The 27,115-nt window shown below is 37.7% G+C and overlaps 6 protein-coding genes across 16 annotated transcripts; 5 read left to right on the top strand and 1 right to left on the bottom strand.

Moving 5' to 3' along the window:
• The first annotated feature begins 2,711 nt into the window (after positions 1–2,711).
• On the top strand, positions 2,712–5,468 carry LOC109861065. Of its 3 annotated transcripts, none has more exons than XM_020440567.1 (6): positions 2,712–3,455; positions 3,547–3,635; positions 3,867–4,195; positions 4,316–4,639; positions 4,731–5,150; positions 5,241–5,468. In XM_020440567.1, exons 3-6 carry the CDS (start codon positions 3,875–3,877, stop codon positions 5,454–5,456), a joined length of 1,281 nt encoding a protein of 426 aa, XP_020296156.1. In that variant the 5' UTR covers positions 2,712–3,455; positions 3,547–3,635; positions 3,867–3,874; the 3' UTR covers positions 5,457–5,468. The 3 variants fall into 3 exon arrangements, with proteins under 3 accessions (XP_020296156.1, XP_020296153.1, XP_020296155.1); XM_020440564.1 differs by having other exon boundaries at positions 3,547–3,735; XM_020440566.1 differs by lacking the exon at positions 3,547–3,635 and having other exon boundaries at positions 2,713–3,455.
• A 52-nt stretch (positions 5,469–5,520) lies between these two features.
• Positions 5,521–8,783, top strand: LOC109861064. 6 transcript variants are annotated; one of them, XM_020440558.1, is made up of 6 exons: positions 5,521–5,607; positions 6,050–6,192; positions 7,115–7,446; positions 7,565–7,888; positions 7,986–8,405; positions 8,494–8,783. In XM_020440558.1, the coding sequence occupies exons 2-6, from the start codon at positions 6,177–6,179 to the stop codon at positions 8,707–8,709; spliced, it is 1,308 nt and encodes a 435-aa protein (XP_020296147.1). In that variant the 5' UTR covers positions 5,521–5,607; positions 6,050–6,176; the 3' UTR covers positions 8,710–8,783. The 6 variants fall into 6 exon arrangements, with proteins under 6 accessions (XP_020296147.1, XP_020296151.1, XP_020296149.1 ...); XM_020440560.1 differs by lacking the exons at positions 5,521–5,607; positions 6,050–6,192 and adding exons at positions 6,334–6,589; positions 6,814–6,898; XM_020440562.1 differs by lacking the exons at positions 5,521–5,607; positions 6,050–6,192 and adding an exon at positions 6,201–6,313.
• Positions 8,770–12,049, top strand: LOC109861067. 3 transcript variants are annotated; one of them, XM_020440569.1, is made up of 5 exons: positions 8,770–8,835; positions 10,034–10,362; positions 10,533–10,856; positions 10,947–11,366; positions 11,454–12,049. In XM_020440569.1, the coding sequence occupies exons 2-5, from the start codon at positions 10,042–10,044 to the stop codon at positions 11,667–11,669; spliced, it is 1,281 nt and encodes a 426-aa protein (XP_020296158.1). In that variant the 5' UTR covers positions 8,770–8,835; positions 10,034–10,041; the 3' UTR covers positions 11,670–12,049. The 3 variants fall into 3 exon arrangements, with proteins under 3 accessions (XP_020296158.1, XP_020296157.1, XP_020296160.1); XM_020440568.1 differs by lacking the exon at positions 8,770–8,835 and adding an exon at positions 9,720–9,808; XM_020440571.1 differs by lacking the exon at positions 8,770–8,835 and having other exon boundaries at positions 10,040–10,186.
• A 419-nt stretch (positions 12,050–12,468) lies between these two features.
• On the top strand, positions 12,469–15,447 carry LOC109861068. Of its 2 annotated transcripts, XM_020440572.1 has the most exons (6): positions 12,470–12,991; positions 13,257–13,343; positions 13,772–14,097; positions 14,203–14,526; positions 14,618–15,037; positions 15,125–15,447. In XM_020440572.1, the coding sequence occupies exons 3-6, from the start codon at positions 13,780–13,782 to the stop codon at positions 15,338–15,340; spliced, it is 1,278 nt and encodes a 425-aa protein (XP_020296161.1). In that variant the 5' UTR covers positions 12,470–12,991; positions 13,257–13,343; positions 13,772–13,779; the 3' UTR covers positions 15,341–15,447. The 2 variants fall into 2 exon arrangements, with proteins under 2 accessions (XP_020296162.1, XP_020296161.1); XM_020440573.1 differs by lacking the exon at positions 13,257–13,343 and having other exon boundaries at positions 12,469–12,991.
• A 747-nt stretch (positions 15,448–16,194) lies between these two features.
• On the bottom strand, positions 16,195–18,398 carry LOC109861069 (membrane protein FAM174B-like). Its single transcript, XM_020440574.1, has 3 exons — positions 17,726–18,398; positions 16,983–17,095; positions 16,195–16,881 (listed from the first exon to the last, which is right to left on the bottom strand). The coding sequence occupies exons 1-3, from the start codon at positions 18,077–18,079 to the stop codon at positions 16,716–16,718; spliced, it is 633 nt and encodes a 210-aa protein (XP_020296163.1). The 5' UTR covers positions 18,080–18,398; the 3' UTR covers positions 16,195–16,715.
• Positions 18,399–19,667: 1,269 nt separating this feature from the next.
• On the top strand, positions 19,668–24,374 carry LOC109861059 (F-box only protein 33-like; the record flags this gene model as incomplete). The annotated part of the gene is made up of 7 exons (XM_020440544.1): positions 19,668–20,174; positions 21,210–21,304; positions 21,427–21,600; positions 21,725–22,129; positions 22,207–22,455; positions 22,555–22,747; positions 22,869–24,374. Coding segments are annotated over 7 exons (1,755 nt in total), but the record flags the coding sequence as incomplete, so codon positions are not given.
• Positions 24,375–27,115: the final 2,741 nt, after the last annotated feature.

Raw genomic sequence — 27,115 nt, 5'->3', positions numbered from 1 at the left:
CATTTTGACATCTCACATGTTTGACAGATATGGTCGCCAAACCATATCCTAATGAGGACACAGATGGATATGGATTTGGTCTACTAATTTCGCCGGCGGTTGGCGACAAAACTGCGACATCTCGCAACCAAATTGTTTGCTGGGTATATATATTAGAAGATACATATAGAAGTATATAGAAGTATAGTATATAGAAGTAAGCCGTACGCAAGCATCGTGTATAAATTGTATTATATAACAGAATATACTATATTACGTATGTAACATTGTATACACGAGATATACGCAACTACAAACAGTGACAATCTAAATAGTCTCATAGTTCACTTGCCACACGGTACTTAGTGTTTTTTATATTTTCTTTAGATATTGCGAAATATTAATATTTTAGAATATTGAGACAAAAATCAAAGGAACTGAAAAAAAGAAACGTTATCAAAATTATTAAGTTTACATACATTATATATTATTCACAATATTAAACTTCTTATGTCAATAACAATAGCATTATTAAAATTATGTTGTATTTGTTATTTTACTAAAAAATGTTTGAAAAGTTCTACCGGTTACTTTAACATTGTTGTTTCACAAACTTTTACCTTGGAAAAGTTTGTTAGAAATTACAGGATTAAAAATAAATTTTGAAAATTTTATTTTCGACATTCTTTATTTACCTGTAAAAGTATTTGCTGCTTAATAGTATCATAAATATTCGCGATGTAATAGTAATAAAAATTTTATTTTTGAAAGTTGGTATTTAATTTTAAAAGAATTTGGTGCTCAATAGTATTGTCACGTATAACACCGCGAATTTAACTATAGGATTTCAATACTTTTGTTTATACGCATTCGGCAATTTTGTATAAACAGAAGCATTGAAATTCTATAGTTAAATTCTACCGGTTCCGGTATAAGTTACCAATTATTGCTCGCATAAACCAGGCCTAACTCAACAAGCCCTTTCTGTACGATTGAGAGCCATGGGAATGATTCAAAAACAAGGAAATTAAGTGCCTTATGAACTGAAACCGAGAGACGTTGAAAGGCGATTTTTCACTTGCGAGTTGCAGATTCAAAGGCAACAAAGAAAAGGTTTTTTGCATCGGATTGTGACTGGAGATGAGAAGTGGATATTTTACGACAACCACAAGAAAAATAAGATTCTTACCAAAAAAATATCTCTCGCGTTTATCAGAACTACACTAACGGCTCTTTTCAGAGCCACAAAAAAGTATTTTACATAGTCACATTAAACAATTCTTGTCAGAACCATGGTAAATGTTTACAATAGGAGAGGTTCTTCCGATCGGCTTTTCGTTTTGATACATTGTAAATATGACCTTTCTGAGTACGTTTCTAAAAGTTTTATCCGTCGCTCATTGTTTCTAAAAAAGTTATAAACAAAAAACGGTTCATCAATAAACTATCGTTTTTCGACACCGTGTACATTTCAGAAGGAAATGAGTAATGTTCATGTTGCCAACAATGTGTGTATATGCAACATATCCCGAAACTTTCTGTTTTGTTTTCATGTCTTCGTTCGTATTCGTCCCGAATATATAATTTTGATACTAGAATTGATTTTTGATACTAGATTGATTGACGATTTGTTTTCATTTCTTCGTTGTGTGTAGGCAGAGGGAAGCTGCGCTTCCCGCAGGTGGAAGGACTTCGCCCCTCCTTCCTGCTCCCCCTTCGGGAAAAAATAGGAAACGACTTTCGATTACATGTCGCTTCATGATAACATACGTGATTTTTAGCAACACTTAATCAGAAGTCGTTTTCTATTTTTGCCCGAAAGGGGAGCAGGGTGGAGGAGCGAAGCTTCTCCACCTGCGGGGAGCGCAGCCCCCTCTGCCTACATGTTTACAATACACAAAAAATGTACACGGTGTCGAAAAACGATAGTTTAGTCAACAAACTTTTTTTGTTTATAATTTTTTTATAAACAAGGAGCCATGGATAAAACTTTTAGAAACGTACTCAAGAAGATCATATTTACAATGTATCAAAACGGGAAGCCGAACGGTTTTTTACTCTCTTAAATATATTTTACTTTTTTACACTTACCGTAAGTAAGTTTCTTATATCACGTAAAAGCTAATAATTAAATAAATAAATATTTGATATAAATTATTGAAGTCACTTTCAATGCAGAGTTATAGCGATTTCGGCTGGTTTGCACCGACTGCACATTTCGGGTGTCGGTGCAAATTGTGTGTTCGGCTGGTCGAATGGCAGCAGTTCTTTGCTGGTTCCGCGTATTCGCCTGAGCTCAGTACACCGCATAGATGCATGTTGGGTGTACACAAAGTGGCTCTCACAAATTAGTCGGAGCCAGTTAGTGTAATCAGTACACACACCGATGCGGTGTTGCACACAATTGCACCAACTCTACAAAGGTGGCACACCGGTGCAGACTAGCCGAAATCGCTATTACTCTTTTCAACGTTCGCGATAATTTTATGGTAACATATGCCTGTCGGTATTATTGGTAACCGCGTCGGTATGTATCATCGGTAACCGTGCCGATATATGGATTAAATCTCGGGCCGCTGGCGCGTGGTAGTAGGAGGCGACTGGAGAAGAACTGCTTCTCCCCTCACGGCGCTCGATATGGTGCTCCGCACTGTACAAGAACAGATCACTTTTCATGAACCCTTTCGTCACACATATGTACACTTTAGAAGGAATTCATTCTAGACACTTGGCTGCACAAATCCAGGACTTTCGCACTTGTAAACACAAGTGACGGTCAGCGGCGTTCAGAATCACACAGATGCCTGTGATTGGCTGTTGCGTAATAAGATTGCGCGACGTTTATCTCGAATCGAACACACTTGCACTTTAAAGATTCACCACAAAGTGTCAAATTCACGAACACAAAATATCAAGATGAATGTGTTGCGATGTGTACTTAAAGATTTATAGTGATATTATTAGTGAGGAAAACAAAAGGGAACCAGCAAGTATCATTCAAGTGGAACACAAACATTACTCTTCAATGACAATCTAGTGTTTTGAAACACGCTACAATCTGGAAAGTTGTATCAGTAACATACTTACATAAATATGCAGTTCATGTGGCCTTCTTATCATTGCGTGTCATTTTGTACCTCCCTCTCTACTTTTTCCTTCACGTTAATTTATTAATAAATAGTTTCTTAGAAACAATTTCTCATAGATTTATCCTCATCGTGGTTAAAAGCACCATTTGCGGTCTAATGCTAAGTAGATGTAGCGTTAAAACCGAGTGTAAGATTGCAAAGTTTTTAAAATGTAAGAAATATCTGACGCATACGTAAGATGACATGTGTCAGTGAAAAAGAAATAAGTATATTATATATTTTGTGATCACACAAAAGCAATATTTGAAGTTTTTCTTGCTAAATCTGCAGTTCTTTCTGCATGAAAATTGTGTATAAAATAAAAAGGCTTTGAACACACACATACAGGTAAATATTGCGATAAGATATTTATCATGAATTATAGAGTGCTCTTATCTTGTGACGTCTAAGATTTCTGAAAACTTTATCTGTCTCGCAGAACAGTATATAGAGTAAAGCAATTTCGTCATTCTTTTAACGTGGACAAATTGCTTGTAGAACACGTGTGTATTTTGTTTTTATTAAGAGGTACTTGAGGTTTCTGTGGAAGATACACAATTTCAACAAAATATTTTTAACGATATATCCTACAGAACTTTATTAGTGATATTATGGAAGAATATTTTAAGTAATATATTATTTATACAAAGAATTCATATAGATATACATATGTATATAACAGTATTTAAGGAACTATTAATATTTAGAAAAGTATTATTATTATTAGCACTTTTCATCAAGATTGCATAAAATCTGCAGGTAGAATCATGAGTCAAGATAAAAATTGTGTTAAACTGAGTGAAGTAAGTGACAAGTTCACAGAAGAAACACTGATGGACATCCTCTGTAAAGCAAACAATGGGAAAAAAGTGCAGCTTACAGATTGGAGTTTTGGCGACGGGTTTACCAAAGGTGACAGTTACATGTCAACTGTTTACAAAGGCACAGTATACGGTGTCGTGGACGATGATCCGAAGCAAAATGTGCAAGTACAATTTGTTGTCAAATCCATCCCGAAGAACGTTGCCAGAAGAAAGACTTTTAGAACTGCAGATTTATTTCGTAATGAAATTGCGTTTTATACACAGGCAAGAATAAAAATCTTTTGTTGTATAGATGTAAATTAGAAAAATAAAATGTATACTTTTTAGAAATATGTACAATGAAACCAGACATTTTGATCTTTAACACATATTAGATTTGTTTAGGTGGTTCCTAAATTTGAGGAGTTTTTGGCTGAAAGAGGACAAAGTGATTTGCTGCGAATACCACGTCACCTAGTTTCTTATAGCGATGGCGAGAACGATTTCATCGTTTTGGAAGACGTTTCTCCCTTGGGATACAAACAAGCGTCTCGCCAGAATTGTATAAACTTTGCGGATTGCACTACAATTTTGAAAACATTAGCGAACTTTCATTCGGTCTCATTTGCGTATAGAGATCAGAAGAAGGAAGAGTTTGAACAGATTGCAGATTGTGTGGAAGAAGTCTATTATTTTCCTAGTAACTGGAGCTGGCATGAAAAATTTTATGTGAGTGACATTATGTCAATCAAATTGAAATAAAAATCGTGTTGTGTACACGATATTTTCACGTAAATAAAATATTAATTTTTTACTACAGACAAATCTAATCAACATAGCTAGAAACGCACTAGCAACAGAATATCCTAATGGCAATGCTGACAAACGATTCAATACCTACGAACCTCGCACGATTTTTGACATATGTTGTAAATTGTGTCAGAAAAAACATGCTCCCACGTCTGTGATAACGTCAGGCGATTGTTGGGCTCCAAACTTCTTGATCCGAGACGTCGGACATGATCAAAAGGAAGCGGTGATGCTCGATTTTCAGCTCGCGCGTTGTTCAAGTCCTGTGTGTGACTTGTCCCTCTTAGTTTATTGCTGCACCTTCAAATCATTTCGTGATCAGTATTTCGACGATATATTGAAGATCTATCACACTGAATTAAGCAGTGCCATTAAATCCCTTGGATCGGATCCGGAGAAAATTTATCCTTGGGACTTATTTAAGAAAGAAGTAATCTTTACTTTTTGTTTAACGTTATCCGTGTTTTAGTAAGATTTCGAATAAAATGAAGTATTTTATATCAATTGACATTGATTGTAGGTGAAGGATCATTTTATCTTAGGGTTAGCATTCTCGCTCGAGGTTGTTTCGTTTTGTGTACTGGATTCGTCCGAAACGTTTGATCCAGATCTTATGAAAGGCGAAGAAGCTTTAATTACTGGTGACGTATGGGTACTAGACAATATCGAGACATCAAGTGGGAGACAGAGAGTGGCAGATATAATAGTCCATGCTGTCGAAAATGGATATATGTGACAATTTATGTTAATTCACGATCACACACACTCACACATAAAATGTTTAAACAGTTTAGAAAGAATTGTATATATGTATATGTGTATATAAAGTTCTTTTAAATCGGCGTAGTGGTCTTGGGATCAAGAATTTAGATCAGTTATCCTTAACGGTAATTTACATTCTTATTTTGCTGTTTTAACTTTCTTTTTTCGTTTAATTTTTCTACCATTTTTTTACCTAACTTACTACTTTCTTTTTTTTCTTTCATCTAAGATATTATTATCTTTATCCTATTTATGTCCTTTATTTATATTCTTTATGTATTATATACTCTATCATCCTTTCTTTTTCTCTTCATAAATTAGATACTTTTTTCTTTTCAACAATATCAGAATAGATCAACGGCTGCGGTTTAGCAGAATTCAGGGCTTAGCAAACGCTTTGCGAGTGGTGCTAGTCATTTTAGCATATACTTTCATATTTCCACTGAATTTACGTAAAAGAACCAATCACAGACAATAAGGACAAAGCGCTTGCTAAGCGCTGAGATCTGCTGAACCTGTGACTATATAAAAGCATTTGAGTTGTTAACAAAAGTGACGTTTCAGCAGGGTTCAGAAACACGTAGCGGCCTGTAATTGGATGATAAGATCGCGCGATGTTTCAAAGCAATTGCAACACAATTAGTCTTTAAATACTTAAAACAGAGTAGCAAATTCGGGAACACAAAATATTAAGATGAACGTGTTACAATGTATGTACTTGAAGATTTATTATTAATAATTAATGAGAGGGGGACAGAAGAGAAAATGTCACTTGAGAGGAACCTAAACATTACTCTTCCAAGGAACAAAGTCGGTGTTTTGAACACTAAAGTCTGTAATATTGACATACATATAAATACACATTTTATGGTCTGTGCGTCACTTTATTATTCCCACTCTTTTTCTTACACATTAATGTAGTTAAATAACTCCAATCTGTAAAAGAGATTTTCCTGCAGATCCACTCTATATAGTCATTATCGTGATAGAAGATAACCATTTGCGCTCTCGAGTGTATGATTGCACGGTTTTTTAAATGAAAGAAATCTATAACTTATAAGATAATATGTCTTCTTGAAAACGAAATATAATATTTTTTCATTACATGTATGTATATATTTTCGGCCACACAAAAGTCGTATTTACAGTTTTTTCTGATAAATCTGCAATTTTTTCTGTATGAAAATAATTTGTGCATAATACAGAAAGGTTATAAAAATCTTGGCAAATAATTCAAAGCGATAAGATATTTATCATGAATTATAAAGTGTTCTTATCTTGAGACAAGTAACGTTTAAAAAAAAATTTTTTTAAACTTTTATATGCTGTAGAACAGTAAAGTAACGCAGTGTTCCATTATCATCTTCCTGTGGATAAATTGTTTGTAGAAAACGTGTGTGTCTTGTTTATTAAAAGGTAATTGAGATTTCTGTTGAAGATACAATTTCAGCAAAATATTTTTTTCATTTATATTTTAATTACAGAACTTTATCAGTGAGTTTATAAAATAATATTTTACATACAATATAATCTCTACAAACAATTCATACAGATACACATAACAAGATTTAAGAGAAACTTATTATTATACTTATTAAATCTTTTCATCGAGATATTGTGTATACTTTGCAGGTGAAATCATGAGTCAAGATAAAACAAATCATATCGAATTGAGTGAAATAAGTGACAAGTTCACAAAGGAAGTACTGACAGAAATCCTCTGTAAAGCAAACAATGGAAAAAAAGTGCAGCTTATGAATTGGAGTTTTGGAGATGGATTTACCAAAGGTGATGGTTACATGTCAACTATTAACAGAGGCACAATATACGGTGTCGTGGACGATGATCCGAAGCAAAATGTGCAAGTGAATATTGTTGTCAAGTCCATCCCGAAAAACGTCGGCAGAAGAAAGACTTTCAGAAATGCGGATTTCTTCCGCAATGAAATAGCGTTTTATACGCAAGTAAGAATACACATATTTTTCTAAACATCTAATCAAAACAATAAAATGTATATATGTTAAGAAACATGTACAATGAAACAAGACATCTCGATCTTGAACACATACATGGTTTGTTTAGGTAGTTCCAAAATTTGAGAAGTTTTTGGCTGAAAGAGGACAAAGCGATATGCTACGCATACCACGTCACCTGGTCTCTTACTTGGATGGCGAGAACGATTTTATCGTTTTGGAAGATGTCTCTCCTTTGGGATACGGACCAGCGTCTCGCCAGAACTGTATAAACTTTGCAGAGTGCACTACGATTCTGAAAACATTGGCAAAATTTCATTCGATTTCTTTTGCGTATAGAGATCAGAAGAAGGAAGAGTTCGAACAGATTGCAAATTGTGTGGAAGAAACCTATTATTGTGCTAGTAACTGGGACTGGCATGAGAAGTTTTATGTAAGTAACATTACATTCTCTCAATCAAATGACAATTGAAATGACATTCATATTGTGTACATTTCGATGTAAAGTAATATATTATTTTTCTCTTTAGACAAATCACGTCAATATTGCTAGAAACGCGCTAGCGATTGAATATCCTAACAGCAAAGCTGACAAACGATTTAATACCTACGAACCTCGTGCAATTTATGACATAGTATCTAACTTGTGTCAGAAAAAAGAAGCTCCCACATCTGTGATGTCAGCAGGCGATTGTTGGGCTCCGAACTTTTTGGTCCGAGATGTTGGACAGGGTCAAAAAGAAGCGTTGATACTCGACTTTCAGCTCGCACGTTGTTCAAGTCCTGTGTGTGACATGTCCTTCTTGATTTACTCGTGCACCTCCAAACCATTTCGTGATCAGTATTACGACGATGTATTGAAAATCTATCACACTGAATTAAGCAGTGCCATTAAATCTCTTGGATCGGATCCAGAGAAAGTTTATCCGTGGGATTTATTTAAGAAAGAAGTAATCTTTATTTTTTGTTTAACCTTGTGTTTTTTAATAATATTTTGAGTAAAGAGATATATTACATAACAATTGACATTGATTGTAGGTGAAGGATCATTTTATCTTTGGATTGGCATTCTCGCTTGAGGCTGTTCCGTTCTGTCTAATGGATCCGTCCGAGTCGTTCGATCTAGATCTTATTAAAGGCGAAGAAGCGATAAATATTGCTGACGTGTGGGCAGTAGACAATATCAAAACGTCAAGTGGAAGACAGAGATTAGCAGATATAATAGTCCATGCTGTCGAAAATGGATATATGTGACGATATATGTTAAATTATGATCACAATGTTTAAACAGTTTATATATAGAGAATTATATATATTATATATATGTACATATAACTCTCTTCTAAATCGACCTAGTGGTCTTGTGCTAAAGAATATTTGGTAATTATTTTTAATGTTAATTTACATTCTCAATCTTTTAAATTTTCTATTTTCCATCTTTAATTGTTCTATCTCTGTTTTATCCAACTTACCGCTTCTCGCGAACGCAAAATACCAAAATGAACGTGTTACAATATGTATACTTAAAGAATTTTTATTAGCAATTTATGAGAGAACCAAAAAAGAAACAGAAAATGTCACTCGAGATAAATCTAAACAGTATTCTTTCGAAGAACAATCCGATATTTTGAACAAAGCACAAGATTGTATGATATTAATTCATACATAGATACGTAGGTAAAACCTGTTTCACCTTCTGTCACGGAGTACCACTTTATATTCCTTTATCTCTTCTACCTCCTTCACGATAATGTAATTATTAACACCAAAAAGAGATTCTCTTCCACAGATTTATTCTAATTCTTATCGTGATGGTAAATATCATTTGCGCTCTAATGCTACGTGGCAGATCTAAGAATTAAAATATATCGAGTGTATGATTACACGGTTTTTTAAATGAAAAAAATTTAACGCATACGTAACATACATGTCGACTTAAAAGAGAAATATATATTTTTCCTATCACACAATAGCGATACGTACAGTTGTTTCTGCCAAAACTGCAGTTTTTTACGTGAAAATTGATAAAACTGTTTCACTTTATATATTATTTCGCAACAGGAAAAGGTTTCAAAAAATTATCAGACGTCACTTGTCTCAAGATAAAAGCTAATATTTGCCTGGGTTTTAAAAGTCTTTGATTACTACATAAAGGCTTTGAAATATTTCGAAGGTAGGATAACATTTATCATGAATTATAGCGCTTTTATCTCAAGACAAGTGACGTCTAATACGATTTTTGAAAACTATCCTTTCTGCTGTAGAACAGTATATAAAGTGAAGGAGTGTTCCATTATCATCTCAACGTAAAGAACTTGTTCCTGGAACACATGTGTGTTTTGTTTAACAAGAGGTAATTGAGATTATCTGAAAATACAATTCCAACAAAGTATTTTTATCATTATACTTTACTTACACAATTTTATTAAGATTTTGCAAAAAAGAATTTTACGTAATATATACTGTGTACAAAAAATTCATATAGATGCACATACACATACCAGTATGTAAGAAACTATTATTATTAAGAGATAATTATTATAAAAATCTTCTTATCAACATTGCGAACAATCTGCAGGTGGAATCATGAGTCAAAATAAAAATCGTATCAAACTAAATGAAGTAAGTGACAAGTTCACAGAAAAAACACTAATGGACATCCTCTGTAAAGCAAACAATGGGAAACAAGTGCAGCTTACAGATTGGAGTTTTGGCGATGGGTTTACCAAAGGTGACAATTACTTGTCGACTGTTAACAAAGGCACAATATACGGTGTCGTGGACGGTGATCCGAAGCAAACTGTGCAAGTGAACTTTGTTGTCAAATCCATCCCAAAGAACGTCGGCAGAAGAAAAACTTTCAAAAGTGCGGAATTCTTCCGCCACGAAATTGCGTTTTATACGCAAGTAAGACTACACATTGTTTTTTAAAGATGACTATACATATTTACAAGAAGATGTGTAAGATTACACATTTTTGTTAAAGATGTAATGAATCCAATAAAATGTATATTTGTCTAGAAACAATACAATGACAACCTACATCTCGATCTTGAACACATACAAGGTTTGTTTAGGTAGTTCCCAAATTTGAGAAGTTTTTGGCTGAAAGAGGACAAAGCGATTTGCTGCGCATACCACGTCACCTGGTTTCTTACATGGATGGCGAGAACGATTTCATTGTCTTGGAAGATGTCTCTCCCTTGGGATATGGACCAGTATCTCGCCAGAACTGTATAAACTTTGCAGAGTGCACTATGATTCTGAAAACATTGGCAAACTTTCATTCAATCTCATTTGCGTATAAAGATCAGAAGAAAGAAGAGTTTCAACAGATTGCAGATTGTATGGAAGAAATCTATTATTTTCCTAGTAACTGGAGCTGGCATGAAAAGTTGTATGTGAGTGACACTATGTTTTTTTCAATCAAATTAAAGTAAAATTCTTCTGTACACTTTAATGTAAGTTAAGTACAATTTTGTTTTCTACAGACAAATCTAGTCAACATAGCTAGAAATGCACTAGCAACTGAATATCTTAACAGCGAAGCTGACAAACGATTCAATACTTACGAACCTCGTGCGATTTTTGATATAATGTGTAAATTGTGTCAGAAAAAAGAAGCTCCCACGTCTGTGATATCGGCAGGCGATTGTTGGGCTCCAAACTTTTTGATCCGAGACATCGGACAGGGCAAAAAGGAAGCGTTGATGCTCGACTTTCAGCTCTCGCGTTGTTCAAGTCCTATGTTGGACCTGTCCTTCTTGATTTACTCGTGCACCTCCAAACCATTTCGTGATCAGTATTACGACGATGTATTGAAAATCTATCACACTGAATTAAGCAGTGCCATTAAATCCCTTGGATCGGATCCGGAGAAAATGTATCCTTGGGACTTATTTATGAAAGAGGTAATTTTTACTTTTTGTTTAACATTATCTGCGTTTTAGAATTTTGAGTAAAGAAAAGTACTGTATATCAATTGACATTGATTGTAGGTGAAAGATCATTTTGTTTTCGGATTGGGATTCTCGCTCGGGACCGTTTCCTTTTGTCTATTGGATCCGTCCGAGTCGTTCGATCTAGATCTTATTAAAGGCGAAGAAGCGGTAAATATCGCTGACGTGTGGGTATTACACAATATCAAAACATCAAGTGGAAGACAGAGACTAGCAGATATAATAGTTCATGGTGTCGAAAATGGATACATGTAACGATGTATGTTAATCTATGATCAATCATAATTTGTAAACAGCTTTATGAAGAATTATATATGTTTATACAGATCTCTTTTAAATCGGCGTAGTAACTTTTGTACCAAAAGATTTATGTGAATTATTGGTAACGTCAATTTACATTTTCATTATTCTTTACGTGTGTATTATATACTTTATCATCCTTTTCTCTTCTCAAACTGGACACTTGTTTCGTTTCCAGCAGTATCAGAACAGATCACTTTTTGTGAAACCTTTTGTCACAGCTACGTGCACTTATTAGGAGTTCATTCTAGACACTTGGCTACACAAATCCACGTCTTCCTTAAGTATCTGCTAGGTAGAACGAAGACAAGAATAACAAGATAAAAAAGTGAAAATAAGAAATAGGGAAATATTTGTTTTTGTGCAATGCTGCTTTTTCCTATCTAAGCGACGTGTCATTCGATTTCATTGGTCGAGAATGGGATTCTATCGGATTACGCAACTCTTATTGTTAAATGTTTTTGGGAGAAAAGTTCCAGGTTTTCTCTTTTTCTTGCTTGAACTAATTTTTGGAGACGATACAATTTGCCTTTCAATCGAATAGAAACTCGATTAGAAATATCTAGCCCAAGAAAAAATGTCAAGATATTGGGCAGATATTCGAACTCGAGATTCCTAGATTCGCACTTTATGCACTCGGACCGCAAAACCGTCCAACTATAAATACCGGCCTTGATTATAGACCAACACTCGGAGGGGAAAGGCGCTCGATACATTCGCCTTGTAAATACAAGTGACGTTTCAGCAGCGTCCAGAGCCACGCAGCGGCCCGCGATTGGCCGCTGCGTGATAAGATCGCGCGACGTTTAAATCCACTCGAGAAACACACTTGCATTTTAAATATTCAAAACAAAGTGGCAAATTCACAAACACAAAATATTAAAATGAATTTGTTGCGATATGTGTATAATCTTGAAGATTTGTCATTAATGAGGAAAACAAAAGGGAAATAGGAAGGTGTGAGAGAGAATCATTTATTCTATCGAGGGACAAACCCCTCCGTTGTTTTGAACACAAAAGTCTGTAATAGTAACGTACTTATACACACACATTTCACGTATCCTTCTGTGCCACGGCGTGTCACTTTATTCCTCCCTCTCTCCTTCCTCCACATTAATGTAGTTAAATAGCTCCAATCTGGGAGAGATGCTCCCACAGATCCACCCTAGTCCTTATCGTGATGGAAAATACCATTTGCGTTCTAGTGCTACGTGGCAGATCTAAACGTCAAGATTGAGTGTGCGATTGCAGTTTTCTAAATGAAAGAAATCTATAATGTAAGAGATAACACATTTCATGTAAGAGATAACATTTCTCCTTGAAAGAAAAATACATATTTATATTCTCGTTACAAAAAAAAGTGATACTTGCAGTTTTTTTTGCTAAATCCGCAGTTTTTTTCTGCACGAAAAATAAGCACAACATACGAAAGCTTTAAAAACCTAAGCAAATATTTCAATGCGATAAGATATTTATCATGAATTATAGAGTGCTCTTATCCCGTCACGTGTAAAATTTCTGAAAACTTTATCTGTCCTGCAGAACTGTATATAAAGTGAAGCAATTTCATCATTCTCCTAGCGTGGACAAATTGCTTGTAGAACACCTGTGTATTTTGTTTATTAAGAGGTACTTGTGATTTCTGTTGAAAATATAATTTTTGCAAAGTTTTTGTGTCAATATACGTTCTTTACAGAAGAAATTTATTAGTGATGTGGCCAAAATAATATCTACTGTCACATAGAACAAAAAAAACTCCAGTAGTTATTCATTAAACATCAACAGCTCCATGTTATATCTAATAGATGTCTAATGGAGGTTTTGTTTTCTGTGGGTACTTTAAGTATAAAAAAATCACTCGAATGATAAAAGCATTGACAGTGCTTTTAATATTCAAAATAATTACTATCTTGGTCACAGCAGTAATAAGTTTCTGTAAGGGGTATTACTTTTATGGACACCATATAATTTATACAAAGAATATTCATATGTACACACACGTATTTAAAAGATTATTATCATTAAATCTTGTCATCAAAATTGTGACCAATTTGCAGGAGGAATCATGAGTCAAGATAAAAATCATGTCGAATTGAGTGAAGTAAGTGACAAGTTTACAGAGGAAATATTGAGGGATATCTTATGTAAGGAGAACAATGGAGAGGTCCAGCTCACAGGCTGGAGTTTTCGCGGTGGATTCACCAAAGGTGACAGTTACTTGTCGACCGTTAACAAAGGCACAATATACGGTATCGTGGACGGTGATCCGAAGAAGAATGTGAAGGTGGATTTTGTCGTCAAGTCCATTCCAAAGAACGTTGGCAGAAGAAACACCTTCAGAAGCGCGGAATTCTTCCGTAATGAAATCGTGTTTTACACGCAGGCAAGAACACATTTCTTTTTTTATAGTCGTAAACCAAAAGAATAAAGTGTATATTTGTCTAGAAATGAAACAAAACATCTCGAACACACAAGTTTTTTTTTTCAGGTGGTTCCCAAACTTAAAAAGTTCTTGGCAGAGAGAGGACAAAGCGATTTGCTGCGCATACCACGTCACCTGATTTCTTACATGGATGGCGAGAACGATTTCATCGTCTTGGAAGATGTCTCTCCGTTGGGATACGGACCTCCATCTCGCCAGAACTGTATAAACTTTGCGGAGTGTTCTACGATTCTGAAAACACTGGCGAAATTCCATTCGATCTCATTTGCGTATAGAGATCAGAAGAAAGAGGAGTACGAACAGATTATAAATTGTTTGAAAGAAACTTATTATTCCCCCAGTCACTGGAGTTGGTACGAGAAATTCTACGTGAGTGACATCAAGCGTTCTGTCAATCAAATTAATAGCAAGTTGTGTACACTCTGACGCAAATTAATTATTATTTTTTCTGTTTTTATAGACAAATCTAGTCAGTATTGCTAGAAACGCGATAGCGACCGAATATCCTAACAGCGAAGCTGACAAACGATTCAATACCTACGAACCTCGTGCAATATTCGATATAGTGTCTAAAATGTGTCTGAATAAAGAAGCTCCCACGTCTGTGATATCGGCAGGTGATTGTTGGGCTCCGAACTTTTTGGTCCGAGACGTCGGACAGGGTCAAAAGGAAGCGTTGATGCTCGACTTTCAGCTCGCGCGTTGTTCAAGTCCTGTGTGTGACCTGTCCTTCTTGATTTACTCCTGCACCTTGAAACCATTTCGTGATCAGTATTTCGATGATGTATTGAAGGTTTATTACACTGAATTGAGCAGCGCCATCAAATCCCTTGGATCGGATCCGGAAAAAGTTTATTCATGGGATTTGTTTAAGAAAGAAGTATTTTCTTTTGTTTGCTTAACGTTGTCTGTTTCTTAATAAGAGTTTCCAAAAAAAATACTGTACATCAATTAACGTTTATTGTAGGTGAAGGATCATTTTGTCTTCGGAATGGCATTCTCGCTCGAGGCTCTTCCGTTCTGTCTGCTGGATCCGTCCGAGTCGTTCGATCTAGATCTTATTAAAGGCGAAGAAGCGGTAAATATTGCTGACGTGTGGGTATTACACAATATCAAAACATCAAGTGGAAGACAGAGAGTGGCTGATGTAATAGTTCATGCTGTCGAAAATGGATTTATATGACGATATATATGACGATTTAATTAGTTATGATTAATTTTTAAACAATGTATAAAAAATTATACATATGTATATAAAAGTTTAAATCTGCTTAGTGGTCTTGAGCCAAATAGCTGTGGTTTAATTATTTTTAACCCTAATTTACACTCTTACTTGTTTTTCTCTTTTTATTTTCTTACTCCTTCCTTAATTTTCCTATCTCTTTTGTCTTTGCAACTTCCTTTTTAGTCCTGTTCTTACCATTGTAGGTGTTATACATTCATGTGTTATTTAGTATCTATTTCAGTCTTGCTTTGTCTTAATTAGGTTTCTTTTTTTTCATCCTTTTTGTGATCCCCAACTTATTTCTTTCCTTTTGTCGATTTTTTCTTATCTTTTTTCTAATGTAGTTGTAATAATTCTTCCACTTTCTTATTTATATCTTTGTTGATTGGCTTTATTTTGTTTCTTCCTGTTTAACAGTCTCTAAGTCTGTATTTCTGTTTTTGTTTGTGAATTTTTTTCTAAAAATCGTTCAAACCATTTCTCTTCTTTAAATTTTTAAGCTACACATACACACACACACATATATATATATATATACATATAAAATATATATGTACATATAGAAACATAGATCACACAGTTTTGTTGGATTGCCATTAACTATTGACCAATAAATGTTATCGTATTTTAAAAACACACGCATGTACTAAGTTTTGACTGATCAAGTCATCTCATCTTTATACATTCATCTCTTTCTCCCCGATGACAGATTGCTCTCGAGAAAATTTATATTAACACGTATTTAAAACGAAGTTTTGTACACAACTTTTTTTTTATTGAACGATTTTAGCGTTAAATAAAAATAGAGGCGATCTGTATTTGTATTATTTTAATTATACAACAACGGAGAGATTTAATTAAAATATAAATCTGTATAAGAGTAAAGATACAGTCACCCGTTAACTTTTCACTTTACTTCACAGACATGATACACCTCTAAACTTTTTTTTTTTTTGTAAGCTATATCACATAGTAACGTTAAATATTGTAGGATGGAGAATATTGGTAGAAACATTTTGTTCTCTTCTCTTACCTATCTCTTCCGGAAAAAGTATATCTATTGCTAACAAGCACGTTATGTGAGTGATAAGTGCATCACAGATGCGTATTCGCGGATGTTAATAGTTTCACCGCACAAAGCAAATAGCTCTTTTGTCCGAGTGGACGCGAAAAAATGCCTTGGTGGTCTTTTCACGAGTTTTTCGACCATCTTCACGATGAAGTAGTTAGTTGAATGTCATTTTAAAAACATGTAATGCCGAGAGAGCGAACATCACACAGACAACATGACAGCACAGTGGTGTAATTCTCTCTTCCTTTCGCAAGATACAAATTACGCGTGCTGATGTTGACCGTGGGTGGCCACAACGCTACTCGCGTCAAAGACGGTCGTGTCTTCGTCGTCCTCCTCCTCGAGTGGCAGCGGCCGCATCTCGACATCCTGTCTGTGCGTAAGGACACCGTACTTTCGAACCAATTGGGCACGTGTTTTACTTAATCTGCAAAGGTAAGATACAAAAAAAAAAAAAAAGTCATTAACTCCTCAGCTATACGTAGCGCGTGTGTTATCTTTGCGTGTTGTGTCTCCTAGCGAACTTACCTAAAGCTACGGAACACCATGTAGGCTATGACAAGGACGCTTAGTCCCAAGAAGACCAAAAACCCACGTGCAAGGGCGCCAGTATTGACGTTTGTGAAGCCATCGCTGGATTGCTGCAAACGAATTTTTTTTTTTTGACAAATCATCAATATCCAATGAGAAACAAAAAAATCACAAATTTACACATCAATTACGTTAATATGTAAATCACTTGAAAAAAAATAAAAATAAAATAAAAATCGACAGCATTTAAAAAGCAATTAAGTCAATCTGAAGAGACTTGATGATATTAAATGATGTAGAAACAAAACGTTTAAAAATGAGACGTGTTGTACAACAAACACACAAAAAAAAAACCTATTTCCTTCTCGCAACAAATAAAACTATATAATCGTCTGTCTCTTACAGTATGTCATAAACATAAATTATCCGCTATTCGCAGTTTTTTCTCAAACGTTAATAACAGCAAGAATTGTATAGTGCGCAATAAGCCGGTAATACGTCTTTTTTTTTCTTTTATTGACCTCATAATTGACTTCTGTGTATGCGTGAGGGAACTTACCAATGTACAACGCGGAAAGAAGAAACCGCAAGATAAAAGCGAAATTTTTTTTTTCCTCAAAATCAAGAGGATTTCGTAGATGGTGAAAAAAAAAAACAATGACGAATGTCAATTGGCAAAATGTTTCAGCGCCTGGGGAAATTGCGTGTGCGGATTGCAATGAATCGGAATAAACACAAACCTCGTTGGACTTGTCCGCGATGTGAGGCGCAGTATGATTCACGACGTCGGGTTTTGAGGTTATATTGTGTTGCGACTTGTCCTTGACCGCCGTCGGCTTCTTCGCCGTCTCGGCCGCTGATCCGGCCGCGTTCTGCTGACCGGTTGCTTTATGCGCGACCGAATTGTCGGGGTCTTTGTCGGCCGGAACCTTGTTCCTGCCGACGGAACTCACTTTCTCGTTGTCATCGTCAGAAGCATTCTTCAGCCCGTCCCTCTTCTCGCGGAAGCTCCCGTCGCAGACCGCCGTCTGCGCAAGCAGGAAGATCAGCAGGAATATGAAAAACTTCATCTTCTGTATCTTGGACCGCGTCATCGTGCCGTGTCATTTAAGCGACGACGACGGCTGCTGACACGAAACGAAACGACAACGACAACGACGACGACGACGACGACGATGACTCGTGTCCCCGCGCGCACTTCCCGTCCCTTCTTCACGACACGACGTCCCGACGTTCCGCCGGCGCGTTCTCCATGTTGTTTATCGTCCGCTCGCGCGCTCTCTCTTTCTCACAGTTCTCACGTTTACAATTTCCTCCTCGTATCGCACAAGAACGCAACACACTCGCCAGATGCTTCGCGCGGCAACGCCGGCCTTCAGACGGTTCGTCCCGCGCGCATATCACGCCGCACGTCTCGATGACCACCAACGATGACATCACAGCGGCAGAGTCACAGCGGGGACCTTTGCGCGCAACGTCAGATATCCGCGAAAACGAGAATTGCAACAGTTTATAGATCGCGGATAGAAAAAAAAAAAAATGTCGCTTGTCGCATAGCTCCGGGTTTTTTCTTTTCTGAAATCAAAGCGTAATTGATATATCACAATCAATCGCGCTAACGATAATCGTCGATAATCGCAAAATAATCGGTATATCGATTTTTGTTCGTCGATATAAATCACGTGTATTCGAATCAAAACAAATTTGCAATTGCACCGCGAGATGCGGAGATGCGTCTCACAGATTGCTTCCCCCCCTCCCCCCACAGAAGACGCATTGAAACGCGGTGGTTTTTCTTTTTTTCCGTTCCGACGAAAATTCTAAAAATATTTCGCGAATGTTTGACAAAGATCGTTTTTTGAAACGCGCGTTTTGAAACGGCGCGCGTCGAATTGCGTGCGACATGCGCGTAGTAAACGCGCGACCAATGGCAACGCGCGAGAATTTGACATAAAGCGTGCTGTCGCACACACAGACAGTCAGTGCGGGATTTAAATTCCCGGCGACCCCCGGCGAACAGACTTACGAGAACGAGAGATTATTCATATCTTCGTCGTCTCTCCGGTTGAACGCGACGCCGTCAATAAATTAAAAAACAATCCAAAAGAAATCTCCCATTTCGATCGCTCGATCTAATCTCGTCGCCGTGTGTATCGCGTACAAAACAAAAACAAAAAAAAAAAAAAACCATCTCAGAAAGCAGAGATGTGTGACATTTCGCGCGGGACGTTCGCGTCGTTTAATTTTTTTTTTTTTCGAACCGATTTCTCCGACGAGATGTGATCGGGACGATCGCAACGGATCGGGGTTCGGCTCTCTCGAGTTAATTGACGAAGATACATAAGTTGCTTTGTATATATACGCAACGACGGTTATCGGGCGAAGTCGGCCCTGCTGCTGTCACGTACGTACGTACGTGTGTGTGTGTGTACGTACGCGCGTATGTACACACTTCATGCATACGCGAGAGAGGCGGAGAGAAACGTCGACGACAGTTGTTGGAGCAGCGCGAACGCGCGAACGAGAGTGAGTTTGCGTCGCGTGTGGATAGTTCGCGGAATCGTATCGGCTCGTGTGTGTGTGTGTGTGTGTGTGTGTGCGCGCGTACGCGAGATATATACATATATATATATATACACATATACACACGTTAAGTATATATACATACACATATATATACATATATACATGCCCGTCTCGGCTGTGAACGGCGCGGCTGCGGTTACTATAGCGAACGTCGGGTCGAACGACGTAGCGGACGAGTCGCGGCCGAACGTCGGCTGGTCGAACATGATGCGCGCTTCCGACGGTACGCTCGACGTGCTGCGATTGGAAAGGTTCCGTGCGACGATTGCCAGCGACACCGCCGTGACGGCGACGACGACGACGACGACGACGACGACGACGACGACGACGATAACAACAACGACGACGACGACGACGACGACGACAAGGAAACGGACGGCGGTGGGAAATAATGGGGACACGGCGACGTCGAGAAAGTGCGAGGGCCAGCAGATGGGCCTGGTGAACTCTACGAACAGCTGTTCGTCCTGCGTGTCCGGGAATCGCATGACGACGGAAATGGCGCAGGAAGAACACGGCCCGTCTTGGAACAATCTGCCCAGCGTTATCCTGCAGGAGATATTCTCGTATTTGCCGCACGAGAGCAGAATAACAGCATCCCAGGTATGGAGAGAAAGGGAGAGAGAAAGAGAGTGCGTGCGTGTGTGTGTGTGTGTGTGTGTGTGTGTGTGTGTGTGTGTGTGTGCTGTGCTGTGCTGTGTGAGCGAGCGAGAGTGATAGACAGAGAGAGTCGATTTGCTTCTTGTTTTCTTTTTCCTTCTCGCTCGGCCTCGTCTAGATTGTTGGCGCTGTAAACTGACCTGACATTGCTTGTGTATAGCTGATAATGCCGCGTTAATCGCGGGATTCGCGCATTCGAATGGGATATTTTACCGATGAAAAAATATACAACAAAAACAAATTGCAAGATGTAAAAATTCATCTTTTCTTTTTTTGAACACTTGCGCAGCATCGCGCAAACTGGAAACGTTTGCACGTCGCTTTTGCAAACGTCATCTCGCGTGTCTTGGGACACCAACACCGTGTGTTTTTCTCTCCCTCGCTTTTGAGTTAAGCAAGCATCGAAATGATGGATATATCGTCGCATATCCGTTGTTGTGCGAAATGCCAACGCATTTATTTATAGCGATAAATATAACAGCGCCCCATAAAAACACGTTTTTAAAGATCTTCTTTTCCGCGGCGCGCGGCGCGGTTTTCCAAGTGTGTGTACGTATATAATTCAAAACCGTACGTTTTTTTTTTTTTTTTTCGATTTTGCAACATCGCGAAGCGAAGAGAGAGTGATGTCACAATTTTGGTAAACATGAATGTCAATCATCTCGCCGAAACAAGAGATAAAAACACCGATGTATGTAAATCGGTGTGCGTAAATGAAAAACACTTTGGTTGAAGTTGGATTTTGTGCTTGCTGTGCTATAACGTATGGCGACATGTAAATATCATTTTGTATGTAAACACACACACGCACACGCACACGCACACGCGCACACACACACACACACTTGATAGTATCGATTTCTAAGTTTGTTGTATGAGTTTATCTGTGCATTTTCAATTGATATGTAAAATGTGCGCGCTCATTAGTAAGTTTCTCGTCTGACGATTTATTTTTTTTTTTCTTGATCTACGACACAGGTGTGCAGAAATTGGAGGTACACTCTGTTTCATCCGAGCTTTTGGAAAAAAATTGTTTTCGCGTTCAGGGACAAGGACAGCATTTTGTGGATCCGGTTAGTAAACTTCTCGTTCTCTCGGTTTTTCACACTTATCTCTCTCTCTCTTCTTCTCTTCGGGAAGAGAAAGTGTGTGGTGTTGCGCAAATTTAAAAAAATCAAATAATCTTTTGTTGTAGATATTTGGCGGAACGTTTCGCTCTCAGTGTGCAGGAGGCCACGATCCGTTGGAAAGCACCTAGTAATATTAATTATGTGGGTGAAATGTATAGACTCTTGAATAAACTAAGTCAAAACAGACAACTGAAGAAATTATTTTTGGAATTCGATGATAAGACTTACGCCTTTGACAGGTATCGGATCACTATCGATTGATGTTGTGTTTTATACACACACATATATATATATATATATATATCTGAAGTAGTTTTTTTATCTTTGTCACGTAATAAGAAAAATGATTATTTTGTCTTTTAGTAATTACTATCGCCCCGCATCACTAGTGAAGTCTGTAATAAATATCATCAAGACGTCGAACTGCCTGGAAGCACTGAGTCTGGGATGCACGGAAGAGCCGGTAGAAAATATTTACGTGATCCTGGAGCACCTGCGTCTTCACCACGCCAAACACTTGACGCACCTCAGTCTGGCGTCTATCAAAAACAATCCCGATTATTACAAAGTTTACAACATCGATAGCTCTTGTTTTAACTCGTTTATCAGATTATCTGTTTTAACCTTGGATTACGAGTTCGTGAGCGATACTTTGTTGAAGGCGCTAGATAACGGGTGCATGCAGAGACTCGTGATTCACATACACGGTTGGAATAAGACCTATCCGGGAACGACGAACAGGGCCTGGCAGACTTTCGTCCAAAAGAAGTGAGTTGCGAGAATTTTGATAATTCGTTTTAGGTTCAAGAATTGCGTTCGACAGATATTTTACGTTTTCTTTGCAGCCCGCAGTGCGAATTGAGGCTCAATCTTATACACTCTTACACCGGCGTTAAGGCACTGCACTCCGATATATTTTGCCCGGCGATGCCGCTGACGCATCTCAAGGTTCTATTCTGCCGTAACGTCAATATCAGAGCGCTGTTCCGATTATCGATGTGGTACTCGCACACGCTGAGATCGTTAACGTGGATAGACTCGATCGATCGCACGCAACACATGCCAGCCACGTTGGATCCAAACGATCCGAACAGGTGAGCACATTTCTTTTTTTTCTCGCTTTCACGCGCTCTCGTCAATGATTCCTATAATAATTCGTATGTATATGAATGCGTACAATTCTCATCCCACAGTCCAGATCCCCTCGTGCTAGTGGCGTGGAAATGCAGCAAGCTCACAAAAATGGTGTTTCTGGGTTACAAATACTACCAGGAAAATCTACTGGCCATCGCGCGTCTCAGGGGGAGCACGCTCAAGTTGCTGGCATTCGCGAAAAGCGATATCACATCCGACCATCTGTGGCACAAGGCCGAGAATATCGCACACGTGAGTGTAACTTTAATAAATATATTTTGTATAAATTTTTTTTAGACGCGACAGAGAGGAAGAGAGAGAGAGAGAGAGAGTGGGAAACAAAGAGAAATTTAACGTCGAATCAAATATTTAGGAAATCGGAAGCATAATGGGTCTACATTGGATGCCGCTGAACGACTCGGATCTGCCACTGGTGATACTGAATCCCCTGAAGGGCAGCAGCAGGAAAGTGATAATGTCGCTGGTTCTCAATGATCAGAAGTAATTTAAGCGATAACAAATGGAAAATCTCTACTCAGTACGATTGATCCAAAACAACAAGTCAATCTCCCAGGCCAACGCCGGACGACACTCAGAAGTAATGTTACCAAAACAATCTTTCATCTCATCTTTATTCTTCTGTATAAGATTCGTTTTTTAAAGAGGAGATGAAACGTTCAAACGGCGTGAGAGAACCACACGCGTCGCCAGCCGTCGGAGATGCTGTTGCGCAGAAAACGACGTTGTCGTTTTTTTTGTTTTTCTGCCTGAGTTGAAAGAAAGAATCTTGCTGAGTACGTTATTGAGAAACACAGAGGAATATATAAACGCGCACATATAATTCTCTCCTCGTTTACGATAAATTTCTGTCGGTTCGTGTTTTGAATGTGATAAAAAAAAAAAAAAAAAAAACTGTAGTCAACTAGTAGATCTACTTCGACTTTCTCTGATGGTATATGTATATCAACAAGAATTGCAAACGCACACACGTTTGCAAGACAAGCGAGACGATCTCTTTTTAACCGGGAGACGATCTCAGTAATTTATATAATATATATATATATATATATATTTATATATATATGTGCATTGTAATTGTTTTCTCTTGAATGAAAAAAACTGTCGCGTTGGCAAAGTGATGTTGGGCGCGATCACGCGAGAGAAAAACACACGCGCGTGATGTATTGCCAGAAAGAGAGAGAAAGAGACAGATTGAAAAATATCAGAGTTCATTTTATATTATTGCAAAGTATCATGCTGGGCGAGAAATGAAGAAACTGAGACGTGGCTGAGATCAAGTTTGTAACGCAGGAGAAGTCAGCGTCGTCAGGTCTTTAAAAGAGATCAATTTAATGCAAAGCTTATAAGTAGAATTTGAATCAAAGGAGAGTATACGTCTCGTCTAGCGGAGAAAGAGAAAGACACACGTAGAAAAGAAGACAAGAGAGAGAGAGAGAGAAAGAAAGAAAGAAAGAAAGAGATTCCGATCTCCGTGATCTTCCACTGGAAAGAATAACAAAATTCCAAATGTATGTAAGTAGAAACGCGTTTGACAACATATTTTTCCAATTCTCTGGGAAGTTTTATAGATAAATAGCGAGCGCCAAGAGTAAAAAATGACGTGCGAGAGTTAAATATCTAGTGAGATTTCTTCGCGAAGAAGTTCGTCGAACGAGCGGCGCGTGAGTATGTATTATATTATAAAGAGCGAAATACGTGTTGCGCTCGACAGAAAAATAAAGAAGGAGGATAAACAAAAAACAAAAAGAAAGAAAGAGAAAGAAAGAGCACGAGGTCGATTAATATACAGCGATCCGAGGTTATTTTTAATACCAAGACCAATCGGACGCTTTTGTACAAAATGTTAAGAAAAAAAAAACCCCCCATCACGCATCCGGAAAGAAGTACGTGAAGTACGTACGTGCGGCTTTTTTTTGCGGGCGAAAGAAAAACGAGATGCAAAATCGCTCGCGGCGTGCAAACAACTTGTCCGTATATAGTCTTTCGACGGGTGTGATAACGACCGATAACGAATGGTAGCGATTGTGTGTGAACACGAATGAATATAATATATATATACATATATATAACCGTCTCTATACTCACCGTGCTCTTAGCGACCGCTAATGACGAACACACGAATGATAAATGTATTTGTAAAATCGGAGTTATTTAGCCACTTAACCGTATATGTATGTATATGTATGTATAACTGTATTATATATATATTATCTGTCGAAACTTTGAAAACAAAAAAAAAAAAAAACACGTTAACATCCGGACGCAGCGCGCATCTATTTCTGTCGTGCGATTTAACGGTGACGATTTTTGTGAGAGAAAGAAAGAACGAGAGAGAGAGAGAGAGAAAGTGAGAGAGTGTGTTTACAAACGAGAGAAAGAGAGCATGTTTACAAACGAGAGAAAGAATGGGAGAAAAAGAGTTTAGAGGAGTGAGAGAGAGAGAGAGAGAAAAGATAGCGCGATCCGTAGAACAAAGATAAAATACCAAAATACTAAACCGTAATTACGCCGTAATAATGTTATTACACACAGTTTACTATTCTGAGAGGTTATTTACTTTTTTTCGAGCCCTTGTATAATTATAATGATTACACACACACACATACACACACACACACACACACACATAACACACTCGTCGTGTATTGTAAACTACGTATAGAGTCACGTATGATATCGTTTTCCTTTTTATATGTGGTTTCTGTAAATATACATCTCATTGCGTTCGAGAAGAACATCTTTCGGATTGAATGCGAAAAACAAAACCGCGGAGTCACGTGTGCGGAAAAACAAACGCGAAGAACATTTATGTGAAAAACAAAACAAAAAAAAAAAAAACAAAAATGAAAAAAAAAACGTAGAAGAGAACTAGGGTAAAAAAACGAGGAGAAAGTCTCAGGCGAAGAGGGATGAAATACGCGGGGGAGGGGGGAGGGAGGGGAAAAAAGAACGTTTCCTTTCGACGAACAACTACCTGTTATACAAGATGAACGGGCCTTAATATGTACCTGAGTCGCGCTTAAGGGTGAATTCACCGTGAAATCTGCGAACGCGACATCCACCATAGAGAAATAACCAAGTATAAAAACAAAAAAAAAAAAAAACCATCTTGTAACGGTTGCGTCCTCGTGTACATGCAGAAGACACACACACACAACAACACACACACACACACACACGTACACACATGCGCATACGTACACAATAAACACATACAAGACACAGATTACACACAAACTTAAAGGTAAAATATTGCACATTCGTGCGAGTGCCCCTTTATTTCGTATTCCCGCGCGTGTTCATCGCGCTTTTACGTCAGAAGAACAAACAAAAGGGGGGAAAATCTAACGAATTTAGAGAGATTTTAGGAAGAAGACAGAGAAAGAGAGAGAGAGAGAAAGAACGAACGAACGAACGAAAGTAGGAGAGACACACACAGAGATTCGTGTTAGTTATTTATATTTACCGTATACGACGAGAAAGAAAACGCGGACGTAATCGTATATATATATATATATATATATCTAGAACATCCCGTTCCGCCGATCGTCGAGATACCGCGCACAGACGGAACGAAGAAGCCTCTTTTACGAAGTAATTTTTTACGTTTCTTCTCGTTTTTCTTTCCAACGAACGGAAATTCCGCGTAAAGAAGAAGGAGAAAAAGGAAACAAAAACCTATTATTCGGGGACGCGTGTGCCCGTGCGTGTGAGAGTGTGATTAGCGAGCGAGCGAGAAAGAAATAGCGAGAGAAAGATGTAAGTGCGTGTGTGTGAGAGAGAGAGAGAGAGAGAAAGAGAGAAAATAAAACCACATGCGACAAACAATTTGCGCGAGAACAAGAGAACGAAAGAGAAAAAAAAAATTAATATCGAAGAACGCGAGAAACGATATTAACGCGTTCGAAAATGTGTGAAAAAAAAAAAAAAAATGGAATATCCGCGAAAAAATCGTAGAAAACAAATCAAGTGATAATGAATAGTTCCATCTCTGCGAGAGTCCTCTGTGTAATAAGCTAAAAAATATCGTAGAAAAAAAACAAAACAAACAAACAAAAGGCAATCGTGCAGCCGCTCGACGCGGGCACAACGCAAAACCAAGTATATAAGATGTTATATACGTGTCGATATATATTAAACGCGCGATAATAAAACGACAAAAACCACAAAGCATAAGACTGAACCTGCCGAGAGAGGTGTTTAAATACAAGCCGAGCGGACTGCACGTATATTGTCGCAACGTATTTAACCGACACCATGTTCATAAAGAAAAAGAAAAAAAGAAAAAGAAAAAAAAACACGAAGTGTCGGGACGGAACGAGGCGAAAAACGGAAAGCAGCATTCGCAAACACGAGAAAAAGAGATCCGTTCCGGATTCGCGATAATAATAATCGTCATTGTGGAAAAACGAACACGAGAATATAAAATCGTTTTTCTCTTCGATTTGAACAAAGACGGATTTTCCGCCGCGCGCTTTTTACAAAACAAAAAGAAGAAAAAAAAAAAAGAAAAGAAAAAACAAAAGGAAACTTCTCCTCCCAGAGCTTGCTTTCCATCTTTGCCTCGTCGAAGTCGCAATCGCCCGGATCGCGTGAGTG

Source organism: Pseudomyrmex gracilis, unplaced genomic scaffold (genome assembly GCF_002006095.1).
Source record: "Pseudomyrmex gracilis isolate BER0280 unplaced genomic scaffold, ASM200609v1 scaffold_556, whole genome shotgun sequence".
Taxonomy (NCBI): domain Eukaryota; kingdom Metazoa; phylum Arthropoda; class Insecta; order Hymenoptera; family Formicidae; genus Pseudomyrmex; species Pseudomyrmex gracilis.
Note: the sequence above shows the minus strand (reverse complement) of the source record. Positions and strands in the feature narration are given on the sequence as shown.